At 38.7% G+C, this 16,426-nt stretch overlaps 1 protein-coding gene across 3 annotated transcripts in view; it reads right to left on the reverse strand.

Annotated features, from left to right (window-relative positions):
- Nucleotides 1–3,815: 3,815 nt before the first annotated feature.
- LOC132707627 (zinc finger and SCAN domain-containing protein 10) overlaps nt 3,816–16,426 on the reverse strand; it is a 98,264-nt gene continuing 85,653 nt past the window's right edge. For all 3 annotated transcript variants that reach the window (XM_060679536.1, XM_060679537.1, XM_060679539.1), the window contains one exon: nt 3,816–7,594. In XM_060679536.1, the coding sequence (XP_060535519.1) occupies nt 6,072–7,493 (1,422 nt within the window). In that variant the 5' untranslated portion in view covers nt 7,494–7,594 and the 3' untranslated portion in view covers nt 3,816–6,071. The remainder of the gene's footprint in view (nt 7,595–16,426) is intronic.

The raw sequence follows: 16,426 nt of genomic DNA on the forward strand, positions 1-16,426 counted from the left end.
TTTGCTCCGGATTGGAACAGCGATTCTCATAGTAAAAAACAAGTTAATTTTGAATGTCAAAAAATATAAAACTTTAGATGACCGATTGTAGTCAAAAAAGTTGTGTAAATAATGTTTAGGAATGATTGTTTTGTAATAAAATTTGATATTGGTGGCGAAGTTGAAGTAAAAATCTCTTTCTATTAGTTTCAATCAGCGGTAAAAACAACTTCCTGCAATTTCCCTGCAATACTTTGAAATTTTTTCCAGAAATACCATATAATGTTTTAAAATACTTTTTAATTCCCTCATGAAATTTATTATCCACGCATACTAAAATTCTCTTGGCTTTAAAAAAACTTAGTGCAATACCTTGAAATTCCCCGAAATTCCCAGAAATACCATATAATTTTCGAAAATACTTTTGAATTCCCCCATGAAATTCTTCATCCATGCATATTAAAATACTCTTAGCGACAAATAAACTTCCTCCAATACCTTGAAATTTTAAATTCTAAAATACTTTGGAATTCCCACACGAAATTCTTTATCCATGCATACTAAATTACTCTTAACGATAACAGAAAACTACCTGCAATACCTTGAAATTCTCCTAAATTCCCAGAAATACCAGTACTCTAAAATACTTTGGAATTCCCCCATGAAATTCGTTGGCGATGCATACTAAAATATTCTTAGCGATAAAAAAAAACTTGAAACTCCCAGTAATACCATATAATGTTCTAAAATACTTTGGAATTCCCCGTGTAATGATTTATCTGTGCATATTAAAATATTCTTAGGGCTAAATAAACTTCCTACAATACTTTGGAAATCTCCTAAATTCCCAGAAATACCATATAGTGTTCTAAAATCCTTTGGAATTCCCCCATGAAATTCGTTGTCCATGCATACTAAAATACTCTTAGCGATAAAAAAACTTCCTGCAATACCTTGAAATTCTCCGAAATTCCGAGAAATTCTTTATCCACGCATACTAAATTACTCTTAGCGATAAAAAAACTTCCTGTAATATCTTTAAATTCTCCGAAATTCCCAGAAATACCATATAATGTTCTAAAATACTTTGGAATTCCCTCATGAAATTCGTTATCCATGCATACTCAAATACTCTTGGCGATAAAATACTTCCCGCAATACCTTGAAATTCTCCAAAATTCCCAGAAATACATTGGAATTCCCCCATGAAATTCATTATTAATGCATACTATAACACTCTTGGAACTAAAAGAAAAATGCTAGGCGGAATGGAGATTGATAGATCTTTTCCAATCCTCCAACTATGTCGCACATGAATATCTTGTTCCTAAACTAGGCATAAAGAATCGACGTGCCGGGGATCCCCCGAACCTGAGCGACCTTTGGGCAGTCTTCGTCGCTTCGTCAGGTCGGACTTCGCGCGCAAAAATCCCATAGAGCTTCCTTCCCTGTTGCGATAACATTGAACGCACGATACCCTCGAGGCACGCCACTTTATTTTTGCGCTACCCGAGAGAAACGGGACCTATCTCGGCGGCCATCTAAATCTTTTTGCTCAATAATAAATATACTATAAGCCCAGAGTGCGCGGCTCGAAAGAAAATCCCGACGTTACTTATTAAAATGCTTCGCATGCACCGCTAATAATGGATAGCCGATGGTCAACGTTGCCTTTTGTATACGCTCGACATAACCCGACCAGACGGAAGCAGTCGTACCAATAGAGATCGGACATTAGTTGGTGAGTTCTGTTAGGTTATGCTAAAACGACCAATTACGATTGACCTCACTCGCTGGTGCGTGAGATCGACCACGCGCGATCCTGTACCGATGCGGGACCGCGTAGCTGGTACCAATTTTTATTCTGTGGCGTGTTCGCACGCACCCGCTCCTTTTTTTACTCTTGCGGTTGTATTTTGTGTCTGAAAACAATGGGCATCGGTTTGACCGTCATAAACTAACTTACATCTGTTAAACTTCCATTTGAAGTTTCAATAGAAGTTGCTTGAAATATAAATCGAGTTTAGGATTTTTGCGACAAACTAAAGAACACGATGTATTCCTATACAAATACAGGCGAACCCACAGTAGGTATGACCATCGCATATTGCTGGACAATTCCGATCCCAAATAGTCACTTTTAATTAATTCTATTGTAAATCGTATTGTGTTTTTCGATAAGCCAAGCTGTTAAATTGGGAACCGAATATTTTTTAAAAATATGTTTCTCATTTTATCCAAGTAACTTGGCAAAGTCGCGTTGAAATTCGAAGACGGTTACGGCATAATATAAATATTTAGTGGAGGAATTGTAATAAGCAAAAATATAGGGTGTTCATTTAAAATATATATGCATTTTTATTTCCACGTTTTTGTAATTTAAAATATCTTTTTCTACTACCTTCTCTAAAATAACTAATTATACACCAATCTAGAGTGCGGAAAGTGTCATTTTATCACGTCAGTTTCGTTTCCCACGGATCCAAGCGACTTCGGACATTTCCGCACGGGTTTGGGAGCAATCGGATGTTTTCGTAGATTATACCGCACGGCTTGAATATTGACGTTTGCCAATTTTGACGGTCATGTCAGTGAATATATTCGTGTAGTTTTGCAAAAATGTACTCAGACACTAAAGGTCGTAGAAAAAGTATAGTATTCGACACGTTTCGTAAACTTTTTGAGTCACACTCGTGGCAAATATACTCGTGACTTAAATGCCGTTTTTCTACTCCCTTTTGTAAAATACCTAATTTGTGGAAAGTGACATAATACACCTCAGTTTCGTTTACCAAGCGTGCGAGAAGCGTCACTTTACCACGTCAGTTTCGTTTCCCACAGATCGGAGCCACTTCGGACATTTCCGGGTATTACCGCACGGGTTTGGGAGCAATCAGATGTTTTCTGAGATTTTACAGCACAACAGAAACTAACGGTAGTAGAAAAAGTATAGTATGCAACACATTTGGTAAACTTTTTAAGTCACTCGTTTATCAAGAACTCGCGACTCAAATACCATTTACCACACTTGTTGCATAATATATTATTAAGAACTCTATTTTTGAATGCATAGATAAAGTACTAGGCTATTAATAACTATTTAAGAAAAAGTTATAAAAATGAGTAATAAAATATTTAAGTAGATCTTATTAAGAACACAAGAAAATAAAATGGTACTACACCTGCTTACGGCGAATCTGTAATGAGGTACAAATATTTATGAGTGTGATGAGACCCCGCCTTAAAATCTATGCCGCAGCCATTATCAATATTCATTAACTGGAAAGGCTGAATGAATTTTTGGAAACAAAAAGTTTTTTTTTTTAATTTTTTACTTCTGTAGGGTTGCACGGAAAAGTGCACGCATGCATGCAAAAACCACGTATTGTATAGCAAAAAGTTTAGATGCCATTTTACTGTATATCATCTGCAGGTCTAAAAAAACTCAGTTCAACAAGTTTTGTACAAGCTTGTGGTGTTAAGTATGGCCGCATGCTGCTGAGCAAGCTGAAGAAGTCAAAAGTGACGCTAAACTGAAAAAAATCTTTTTAAAATTCCATGGTTTAACAGAATATTTTTTAAAAGAAACTTATCTCGCTAAGTGTCATATATATATATATATATATATATATATATATATATATATATATATATATATATATATATATATATATATATATATATATAAGGGTACTTCCCTAAATTTGGTCGTAACTCATAGGTGTTGCTTTCTTCTTTGTATTGTCATATGTGCTCTTAGTCAACAACCCCTTTTTATAGCGAGTTTCGGCTGTTTTGTGGTACGAATGGACAAATAAAAAAACCCGACGGTTGGACATAAAACTTTATTTCCGCGTTAACGGACGTCCCGTCGGGCGGGACGTTATATAAAAATTCCGCCGCAAGATAATACACTCACTCTCGGAAAAAGTTTAGGCCTAAAAGCAAGTAAAGGTGTGTGTAAATTTTCTCAATACAATTTACGAAAAAGGCACAACGTTTACGGTAAAAGGTTTTCCATTTGTGTCTGCGTGTGTGTCTAACAGCCGGGCACCGATTTGCGAAAGAGGCAACGGAACAGAAACAAAAAAAAACCGTAAAAATCAAAAAGTTTATTTTCGGAAAATCGTGGCGAAAAAACCAAAGGAAATACAAAAAAAAGTAACAAATTAAATTAAGTATCTATGCTTTGTACACGGCGCCGCGGTCGCGGCCCTTTTTTTTTGTTTAATAAAAAGGAGGAAAAAAAGGTAGACAGGGAAAAATAAATACAAAAACTTAAAAAATAAAAACCGTGTAACGGCCGTTTCTGTCGAAGACTTTCACTTAATAAATACAATAAATTTACAATAAGTTAACGTATGGGTGTACGGGGCGTCCGAAATGTATGCGGTTTTGAGCGCGAACTGACCCCGTACGAGTGGCACAAATTTTCTTCGAGAAAACATTCGATTCGTAGGAACAGGGTAACAACAACTGCCGTGGCACTCGATGACGATAATTAAACTTTGCCAATTCAACACAACAACTCGCATTATTATTTTTTTATATTGGTTGGTCCGCGTATCTGTGAACACTACAAGTTCATTTCACGAGGGTCCGTACTGACGTCACCAACTTCCTTACGCTTTGAAAATATACCGAAACAAAATGATCACCTTACAAACGCTTGCCGCACGCTGATTTCCGAGCTAATCGACCCTAGTGAAACAAACCCAATCTCAGAAAGCCTAATATTTTTTAAATATTTTATATTTTAAACGGCATTTCGTAAAAACCAAGAGCTAAATTTTTTATTGTCATATTTCTTGCGCATTTTTATTTTACAAAAAGTTTATGCAGTCGTCAAACTTAAATAATATAGTCTATCATATCATGGTTGTTATGTTGTTATTTATTATTTTTCCATAATCTCAAAAAAGTTAACGAGACGATTTGGCTTAGTTCAACTGTGGTCACAGGTTAAATAGAGAGAAAAAGAGAACTCGTGGTTTTCACAGAACAATACTGCATATCATGCAACTCTATTATTACACTTTCTGCGACGAGGCAAGTGGCCCAAAGATAAACGCGCCACCCTGTGCATCGCAACACTCTAACAAAAAACTTAATAGCGTTCAAACAAGTCAAAAATCACATTATTTTTTTTGTAATATCAAAAATAGACAACTGAAGTACTAGCTAGTCCCTCTAGAGTTTCATTTGATCGTATCGACCGTACGTACATACAAATATCACAGTGTATTCGTATCTAAATCGTGTTATCCTTGTTACGTCACGAGTTGGGGGGTGCGTAAATTCTTCTGTACCCCCACTACCGGAATGAGGGCGAAAAAAGGAGAGGAAGACTAGATTCGCGACAATTTCGGCCCGAATAAGGGAAAAAAGACAATTGACATCCATGACATAGAACACTGATTTTTTTTAGATAGTTATTTGCCGCAACTGAATTCCCCGCCAATCGTCTTTACGTACTTGCGCGGTTTCTTCAATGTGTTTCACCTCAGTCGACCGCCGTTGCTCATATCATCATAAGGCAGAATGAGACACTCACTTGGGACCTCACCGAGGAGAAACACGCGAGATAAGCTCGAGCTATAAGTACGTGTTCCAAAAACCTCTCGTCCAACTTAGAAGTGATACTTTTGAACGCAATCAATGAAATTTCGATTTCATTAGACCCAGACAACTTAACCACAATCTTGTCGACTACAAAATTCAAAACTGAAGATTGAACCGGAAAGGCACACCATATTAAGAAGATGTCTTCTTCTACTCTTGTTTCAACGACTTCCCTCTTGTACGATTGAGGATACTGATGTGTAAAAGACAATGAGGTATTTTTCTTTTCTGTAAAAGGATATAAGGCTGAAGGTTCCACAAATATCTCCTTCTTCTCAGAGAAGGCGAATAAGGTTTCTGGATGAAAGGTTACTTGGAGCATCACCTCTAAGTACGAAAATCCTGCGAAACGAGCGGTTTCTTAGTGTATACATTTCATTCAACATCGAGACACGTTTGTTCAACACCCTGTACTATTTAAACCGAAATAAAAAATCGAAATTTATCACAACGTTTCGCGTCGGGTCGAATCAGTGTGCTTCAGTCTTAACAACGGGCTGACTATTGAGGGATTCTGGTTCGTAACGCGTGTGAGTCCTCATGTGACGGGTGATCATGTCTCTCCTGCAAGCAGCGTATGGACACTGCGGACATTTGTAAGGCTTTTCGCCCGTGTGGGTCCTCTGGTGCGTCGATAGATGATCGGAACGCGAAAAGACTTGTCCGCATACCCGGCAAGTGTACGGCTTCACCCCTGTGTGCAGCCTCATGTGTCTCGTGAGCATGTCGCTCCTCGCGAACGACCTCTTGCACACCTCGCAGAGGTACGCCTTGGCGGTGGTCTCGCCCGAGTTTTGCCGACTCTTGTGTCTCGACGCCATGTGCTTCGCTAACCGGTCGTGCAAGCTAAACATCTGACCGCAGACTGGACACACGAATGCTACGTCCGAACCGGGCGGCATCTCTTCCACCACGGGAGACACTTCCAAATTGTACCTCGAAGCTACCGACTCTTTAGTAGTCGGCGAAGCGACGTCTCCTTTAACGACGGGCACCGATACCGCCCCCCTGGGCGGTAAAAAGCCAGGAGGAAGCAGCTGCAGCGGTGTCGGTATCAGACACTCCAAACTGGCCATCCTTTCCCTGGCTTTGATGCCTTTCATCGACAAGTCCAAAGGGAACTCCTGCGGGGTTGAAATCTCCGCGTCGGCGTTGTTGCCGGCGGGTGATATAGCGAATGGGTGAGGCGGGTTCGGGCGACCCTTGTCCCCTTTCGCCGACTCCAACCATAAGGGCAAATCGGAATCGGAGTGGCTCCTTCGTCTGAATATATCTGGCAGGTACTTTGAGTGGAGATAACGTTCGAAACTATACGACGGAGCCGGCGACGCGGGAGTCAACGGCGATATCGGCGACGCGGGAAAAAACCTGTCGTAAGGGTGAAGCGGCGGGGGATGGTGGCCGACCCCCGTGACGCACTGGTAGCACGGACATGCCGGCGGTCGTTGAAAAAGCGGCGGCGACGAACTAGCGTCGTCCTCTTTGATTCTTAATGGGCTAAAACTGATCCTCGGCGATTCGGTCGAGCTGTGCGGCGACTTATTGCTCGAACTAGCAGGACTGAATACGTCGTCGTCCTCGCTGGCAGATTTCAACTTCTCTGGCGGTTCGAATTTGAACACGTCACCAGGGTAGTGCTTCTTCTTCAACCCCGCCCCGCCGATGTCCGCGTCGCCTTTGTTGTTATTGTAGAGGTTGTTGTTGGTGGACGGTTCCTCTTCTTCTGATTGTCCGGCAGCGCCGGTCAGCTTGTCCAGTACCTGACTGAGCCGCTTCCGCTTGCGTTGCTTGGCCGCGGGCCGATGGTTGTGATTCACGACCAACGGGTGGTTATTGTTGGCCTTGTCGTGCGGGGGCGCTGTGGACTCCAGAGCTGTCTCGGCCATAGTCATCGCTGGACGCGTGTTCGTGTTGTGGTGGCCTCCGGAGTCGGCTCTACGGTCATCAGAGGTGGAATGCAGCGTGGACGGTTACGGTCGCGCTAGACGAATGCCTGAAACAAGAAGAAACTAAGTTAGCATAAAAAATTATAGCTTACGTCGGATATATAACATATTCCGCTGGGAATTCTACAGGTCAGTACTATACTTTAGCAGCAAACGAATACTTTAACGGTACCCAGAAATGAAAGAAAGCTTGAGTGACGTATGTAAACCACATTATAGACCCGAAGTATATTTGAATTCAAATATATTTCGACAAATCACATATTACACTAGATCTAATTGTAGCACTACACTAATTAGTGTAAAATTTTGCACTTGGAATTTAGTACTTATTGTACTAATATAGTACTTAATGAATTAAAACGCTTGACGGTATCCAGAAATAAGACAAAGGTCAAAAATCACTACCAGACAGTATTATACTAAAAATAGATCTTCTTCTCGGATATTATCATGACTATCATAATCTTCTTAACAGCTGCTCTAAATAATGGGTTTGATGTCATTCCAAACCATTCCCTTAAGTTTTTGAACCAAGAGGTTATCCTCTCCGTGGCCAAAGTATTCCAATTTGATTTTTCAAAGAAACTTCCACAGGCTAGTGTAATACTTTTTACAAAACTTCTGGATTCCTGCTGCGTCGGTTTTTGCTGAGTCGAAATTGCTGACGTTTCGTCAATCATCCTGTTGGCTTCTTCAGAGCTTGACTGAAACTGACTCGTATTTTACTCTGTACCTGATTATATATTGTTTGAGGGGGGTGGGGGGGCTAATGAGGGGTATAAACACCGTCTCGGATGGCTGATTCCCAAATTGGTGACAGGTAGAGACCTGAGTCGCGGTTAAGATGGTTAGGTTGTTTATAGATTTCTATAGACTCTCGGATTTTTTTCATTGGTAGAAGAATTAGCTACATGCAAGAATTTTAGTTTTATCTTGAATTTTTCGTAGGTGCAGAGTAAAATACGAGCCAGTTTCAGTCAAGCTCTGAAGAAGTCAACAGGATGATTGGCGAAACGTCAGCAATTTCGACTCAGCAAAAACCGACGCAGGAGGAATCCAGGAGCTCTGTAAAAAGTATTCCAATTTGGTTCATTTTAGAGAGTTAATTATTTCCTCCTGTTTCTGGGTTCTCTGTAGCAGTTCCATATTGGAAGCCCTGTCAGTCCATGAGATTTTCAATATTCGCCCATAACACCATCCTTCAAAAGCTCCGATCTTGTCCTTATCTGCCTTTTCCAGTGTCCACGAGTCTGGCTCGTAAAGTAATGTTGAAAAAACGTAACATCGAAGCAACTTGCAACTATGCAACTTTTGATTTCATTGTTTCCTGTACCCTAAGTATTTGTATTTTCTTACTCTTTCTATCGTTGTGTTGTCCATTGCAAGAATTCCGTTAACATTTATTTTCTTTGTAATAATCATGTATTCAGTTTTCTTAAGGTTCATGTTTAGTCCATATCTTTCGCACGTATCATTTAGCCTCTGCAGCAGGTATTGAACTGAGGTGGCTTTTACTTGATGAAAATCCATTTATCAAAATAACAAGGAACTAAAAGTTCAGATTTTCACGAAAATATATATTATGACATGACAATTGTTTCGACAACACCGTGTCTTTATCAAATGTGATTTGATAAAGACACGGTGTTGACTAAACAATTGTCATGTCATAATATATAATTTCGCGAAAATCTGAACTTTTAGTTCTTATTTACTCTGCAGCAGGGTTTGCAATTCTTCAAGCTTGCCTGTAACTATAACTATACTATACTAATACACTAACTAAGTTATCACTTAGTCATTAAAACTTTGGTTAGTTGTTGGTGTTAAAATATTATATAGATTTCGTAATATACCGCTAATACTACACTACCATGAAATATTGCTAAGTAATATTACACTTAGTTACTACACATTCCAAGCTTGTGCTTGATCCCTGAAAGAAGCACTTCTAATTATCCTCTATTTAATGGACGAGTGGATGAATTGTTTTAGTAATAAGTTTAACATTACACTATCCGCGACACTATACCTAAGCAACGTTGCACCGTCGATCGGTAAGTTTCCGACACGCCCGCCATCGCGAAACTCCGACGGGTTCAGCACCGTCGAGCACGGAGGCCGTCGGCGAGGAGCAGCAGGTACAAAGATCTACCTGTTGTACACACCTGACTCTGTGACCTCGTTTATTAGATATGAATGGAGAACGATGGCGACAATCACCGCGAGGTCGAGCGCGGCCTCTCGAAACAAACGAACCGAACAGAAGAGCATCGCAAGGCACATGGTCGAAGACCTCTCGGACGGACGCCTCCTTCGGGTAAAGACGCGGCGGCGGTGGTGCATTGCGGGGGTGGGAGAGCGCGCACATACACACACAGACTGCGGATGAACCGCTGCAACTACTGTTTCGGCCCGACTTTACCACCCTCCGCACCTCCAGGTCCGTATCGGGTCTATTTTTAGGAACTAAGGCGTACATGTACCGCAATAATTACAGAGACACCTTACGTATATCGGGTAATATCGTTGGCTCGCGTTAAATTACAGATTAAGCCGTTAAATTCTCAGTTTAAGAGCCGATAAACATATACACACACATGCACGCGCGCTCGAGTAGTAAAACGTACGCGTGTCTAGTAAATTACGGTTTTACTGTCAGCGCGATTAATCGTGCAGATCGAAACACCAAAGGTCCGAATTTTGGGTCCGCCTTTCAACCCCAATTCGTGCGAATTCTGCGAAAATTGTGTACAATTTGATAGGAATGTCAGCGGGGCTTACGCGGTCTTTAATTGGCAACCGCAAAGTAAATCGATCGAATTTATGTACGTTTAAGGTAGAAAATGTGGGGTAGAACGTCGTCGGTGGTTTTACACAATTTTTCGTTACTACCAGGAAATTTGTTTTCTCAAAAATGTGGAAGTAAATTTCACGGGTTATTATACCTAAAATAACATTTCCGGTTATTCAAAAGATCAAAGGAAAGACAACAATTGTAAAATTTGCCTCACTTTTTTATCACACTAGTTCACTGGTAAAACCTGCTCAACACTGTATTAACTTACAAAGAACAATTAAAAGGCAACCGGTATGACAAATAACATCAACGCCACACTTTTAGTGTGAAACTCGTCTAAACAGTACGAAATTTACATGTTGAACGTGCAGTACCCTTCAGTTTTGTCAGTGTCAACTATGTTTAGTCCGTTTAAAATGACGCAAATCTCATAAGACCATACTTTTATTGTATATTTGTTCTCACAGTATTTATCAAATTGGTGTTACGTCAGATTAGTAAAATAGAATGAAAAAAAAAAAGAGGAAAATAAGTGATTCCAATTGATAGCGTTTTTTTTAATCGAAATAAGATTTCTTGTCGAAAAATCAATTAAACATTTAGGTTTCGTGTTTGTTGTGGCTTGTTTTGTGTTTGGATTTCGTATATCAAATTTGTTAACTGCGATTTGTAGTTTTTTCTCATGCGCCATTTTTACCATTTTGTATGGAATTTTAAACATTGTTTGAAGTGTTGTAATTTGGCTATTGGGATTCCTCCTGCGTCGGTTTTTAGTGAGTCGAACTAGCTAACGTTTCGCCAATCATCCTGTTCGCTTCTTCAGAGCTTAACTGAAACTGAAATTGATATGTATTTCTGTCAACACAATCACCCAATGTTGATTTTCTATTGATAGGAATATCTAAGAATGGCAGGTTGTTATTAGTTTCTATTTCAATGGTAAATCGTATGTTAGGGTGTATAGAATTCAAATGTCTAAAAAAATCTACTAGGGATTCCTGACCATGAGGCCAAATTGGCCAATTGACGTAGCGTTTCCATAATTTTGATTTTAGATGGAAGGTGTCGAGAGCTTTCTTCTCAAAGGCTTCCATAAATATATTCGCGACCTTTGTTCAAAAATTTTCAGTCCAGCTTCAGTCAGTTTCAGTCAAGCTCTGAAGAAGCCAACAGAATGATTGACGGAACGTTAGCTAGTTCGAGTTAACAAAAACCGACGCAGGAGGAATCCAGAAGTTTGACAAAAAGTATTACGGTAGTCTGTGGAAGCTTCTTTGAACAAAAACACATCACTTTGTTTTAGAAAATAAATAAATAGTATTTTAGTGACTACTTTGGGCCAATAATAACTAGTAAAACCTCCCTCGGTGTGTGAATAATTGTGGTTTGATTTATCGGTATTACGCTAACATAACCTTTTCACCGCGGAGAAACAGGATTCGCCGATTAAATTCCGCAGTACGGACCTGTTTCCTTCTGGGGGCGATTCAAGTTCTCCTTCGTTTCGGAAATTTGGCACTGGCTTCGGGTTAATGACAGATTTAGAAGGGTTGGCGCACTGCAACGGATAAAGGCCGGGCATCGCGATGTTTATCGTACCTAAACGAAAACCTCGCGTGTCGCGCCGCCTTTAAATAATGTCGTGGAAAGCGCGCTGAAAAAAATTAACGATAATTTGCGCTAATTAGACCGAACGCCGCGCGTAGCGGGTGCGACATGGTCGTAAATCATAGTAGCCCGGTCACCAAAGACTTTTTGGTTAAAAGCCTGTAACTGTTAGATAATTGAAAACATTAAACGTTATCAAGGACTAGAGTGTACAAAAAGTTTTTAACAATTTACTCAGTAGGCAACATTTTGTTTGGTCTCCACTACTTCCAAAATGATTGAATTTGAAGTTTCGGTAAATTGAAATCAATTTTTTTAAAAGTGTTCACTTACTCAGCAAGTAATCATCCCAGAATCTAGAGAAGTATTATTACGCTATTTAGAGTAATTAATTATAGTAAACAAAACACCTGAGTGGTATCCTCAGGTTGTGGTTTATGTCACACTTTAGAAGTCGACCACCAGTAAGGTTTGCGCAAGAAGATAAGTATTTTTGAGTTTGCTCAATACCTACAACAAAACGTATGTCTGCCACCACACTCCTAACACCCAGCAAATCAGTAAGGAGTAGCGGATAAAAGGAGAGGCAACCCTACTGAAGTTCGACGCTCCTTCCAATCGTTTATTTCGATCGTATCTACCTCACTGTGCACAGTGAACGAAGTGAGAGATGCTGAATGCCAGGCCCCATCCTGCAACTCAAACTAGCTCCACAGTTGAGAAAATCACCCTCCTTACGAATCCGACCTATTTTACAACCCTGATTTATTAAGAGTTCTTAAAGAACCTCTAAGATGGTGGGCGATTCGAAGAAACATTCCGATACAAATCTTCTGGATCCTGCGTGGGTTATTGTAAAGCTTCGAAGAGGCCAACAACAAAATAGTATTATAGTAGTCTGCGGAAACATTCCTTTTAGGATAAAATCACTTTTACAGTTGCACAATTTCCTGTGGATTTTTTTTATACTATAGACCATAATTCCGTGGGTAAAGAAGATAAGGGGAAAATTATTTTTTTGCGACGCCCACCTTCTTTTTTAAAGCTAGTTTCAATTGACTACTCTTTAATTGACTAGTCAAATTCAATCAAAGTGTTTAAAATAACATCTTGCAATTGTGTTATATACCATTATTAAATAATAATATGTTTTTTATAACTATTATGCGTTTGTGATGTCCAATTTACCTATAACCCTCTTCAAGGAATACACGAATATGATACTTATAAACAAATGAATAAATATAAATAAGTAAATATAAATTTCATTCTATTTTTTAAATTATTCCAATTGACCAGTCCGTTGACTGGTCAATGGACAAAACGCTACTGGATTGGTAAACTGGGGGAAACACAAATTATTTTTATATTTTGAATTAGTTGGAATTTCTCTGAAATTCTAAGCGAAATTCCTTGGAATTCTTTTGAAAATCTTCCGCGGTAAATACTGGGGTTTAAGGTGGAATTCGTTTATACTGTATATCATAATTATTCTTCGTAATTCCTTTTGCGCTAGTCTAGCCCTAATTTTTGCAAAATTTCCAAGCAATTTCGTATTCATCGACTGGGCTATAGGGTTAAGGAGGAGCGCGTCGTCGCGTTCGTAAATTGCGAGGTTATTGTTATTAATTATGCATGCGAGATAGGTATAAATAAATACGAAACGAATTAATCACTATATCCGTAACGTTAAATTGGCGTAGAGTGATCAATTAAGTATTTATTTATCCGGCATCCGAGTGGATTTTGCGCGGGTTGCAAAATTTTAATTTATTTTTTTTTTTTTGCAATCGAACAGGTTTCATTCCGAGCGACAATGGAAACGAACGCGGTACCGTTAGGAGATCGGTACGCGTTTTCCGATAATAAAAAACGTAATCGGTAGAAATTAATTCGGGTTTTATTATTTGAAATATACATAATAACTACCAACAGGTAAAATGATTAAAGTACTTAGAAAGAGAGGAAAACAATACACCAATAAAATGGAGAAAAAAAAATTACGACCATTGTTACGTTATATTAAATACATCGGGTCAGCTAACCAAGGGCAAAGGACAAAGGTACCATATGCAAAATGCAAAAGAAAGTAGATAACAGCTTCACCAACGAGTGAACTTTTTATAGCACCCGGTACATGCCTAATTATATTTACAAGGTTTTGTCGTTTTGTGTGATATACACTCTTTAGGTAACAGCTTCGCCAACGAGTGAAATTCTTATGGCACCCAGTATATCCTTAATTATATTTAAAACATTTTGTCGGTTAATTGGCTGCATGAACTGTGGTGTATCTCAGGAAATATCTGAAAATTGTGTTATGCTTTCAGTTACAACTGCGACTTTTGTGCTTCGAACGCAGCTGAAAAGAAAATGTGAGGTTTTCCACTGGAAATTTATTCCGGATAAGTAAACAATGCTTATCAAATATCTACAGAGAACGCGAAGCATAGTAAAACAAAGAATGCAAAATAAAGTAGATAACAGTTTCACCAACGAGGGAACTTTTTATAGCACCTGGTATATGTTTAATTATATTTACGTTTTGTCGATTGATTGGTTGCATGAAGTGCGGTGTATCTCAAGTATCTGAAAATTATGTTATATATATACACTCATTCAGTTACAACTGCGACTTTTGTGCTTCGAGCGCAGTCGAAAAGAAACTGCGAGGTTTTACAAAAAAATACTTCAGTGCAAAAAAAATGCAAAATAAAGTAAATTTAGTGTGGGGGGGGTAACCAACCGATCAATTGACCACTTCATAATTGACTAGTCAAATTAGATCAAAATGTTTTAAATAACAATTATAGGCAATTAGCTATCATTGTTTAATAACAATGTGTATTTTATAATAAATTATTATGCGTTTGTGATGTCCAATTTGCCTATAACCCTCTTCAAGGAATACCCAAATACCATATTTAGCAAGTCGAGGTATCCCAATAAAAATATCCAGCCTATTTAACATTAATAAATAAAAATAAATAAATAAAAATTTCATTGTATTCTTAAAATTATTTAGGTCAATTGACCTATCAAAAAAATTTAGCGCGCCAATTCCACAACCCTACGAAAATAAAAGTATACATATGGTTATAATGTTTAACGGATTGCAGTTAATTTCTAAGTCAAAGATAGGTAGAGAAGAGATTAATAGATCTATTTTCACTTTTGACATCTAAAAGAAAAACATAAAAATGACGAAGGGAAACAACCAAGATTTTAATTTGTTTTTTTTTTAAATTAATTTTGATTTATTTTAATTAATTTAAATTCATTAATTAATTTAATTAATTTTAAAATTTAAAAAGTCTATAAACAAATGAAAACATTTTTCCGCCAGAAAATCTCTAGTCTTTTTGAAGCTTATTAGGCTGTTTTTGTAAAATTTATAAATTTTATTCTCCATGGATGTTGTCAACCTTGAAGCTCTAATAGGGCCTTGTTTCGTGTCTGGTAGTTGCGTCTTTTTGTAAGACTTTTTTTGCAGTAAACTAAAATAGAATATACATATAAGTATGAAAGAACATTATTTTAAGGCATCTGAACAGTTCCATACATGCTATTCTTTGATTTCACCAATACATCCATTTTTTTCTGATCAATTGTTATTGGAGTCACCTGAGAAGTCCCCGTGAGTTATTATAAAGATTGCTTTACTCTACTTCGACTCCACGTTAATGCACATTTTTTCGCACGTCCCGTATAAAATTACAAGGTCAGAATGTTACACCGCGGTGCCAAACGCTGGAAGATAGCGGCACTCGCGGACGTACAAATTTATCGGGATCGCGTTCTCGCTACTTGAAATTCGCCGCCTCGTTTCCCGATCGTCGCAAGAAAGCGACTTTGTAACGAGCAAGATGCCCGACAAAAACCACCCACCTTCGGTGCGGCGAAGCGGTCTCGCCTTTTAAGCGTGATGGACTGGCCGACGGGGTCTCGGTATGTGTTCAAATCGACGCAGCTTACGGAATACAAATACCGCTCGCTTTTTGCGGTGCCGCAAGGGCCGCTTTCGGGGCCCGTTTCGGGGTGTAAACGGTCCCCGATTGTCTCGCCGCATTCGTTAATCATCTTCTCTCGTTTTTTCCTTCTTTAAACTAACCATGTGGAAAAACGGGACTCAATCAGGGTTTCGTGATGTGCAGGGGATAGAAGAAGGAACTAATTATATGCACAAACGCTTGAGTTTCAGTTGAGCATTGGTGTTCTGCAGACCAACAATACAAGTTGTAAAATACTCATTTCTGTTTGATTCAATAAGAATTATTAATTTCGTCAATTATTTGTGCATTACAAACATCAAGCATCAACCGATAAGATTTTTTTGGATGCTCGCACTTAGTCGAATTCGATTTAGTTGAAAAATTAAAAAGTCCACGAAATATCCCGGGATTCTCGAAAATTTCGCTCTCATCGTATCCCGGAAGGGCCAATTCAAACTCTCCGCAAAATTTATAAC

This window comes from Cylas formicarius, unplaced genomic scaffold, assembly GCF_029955315.1.
Source record: "Cylas formicarius isolate icCylForm1 unplaced genomic scaffold, icCylForm1.1 PGA_scaffold_9__14_contigs__length_23061073, whole genome shotgun sequence".
Lineage (NCBI taxonomy): Eukaryota > Metazoa > Arthropoda > Insecta > Coleoptera > Brentidae > Cylas > Cylas formicarius.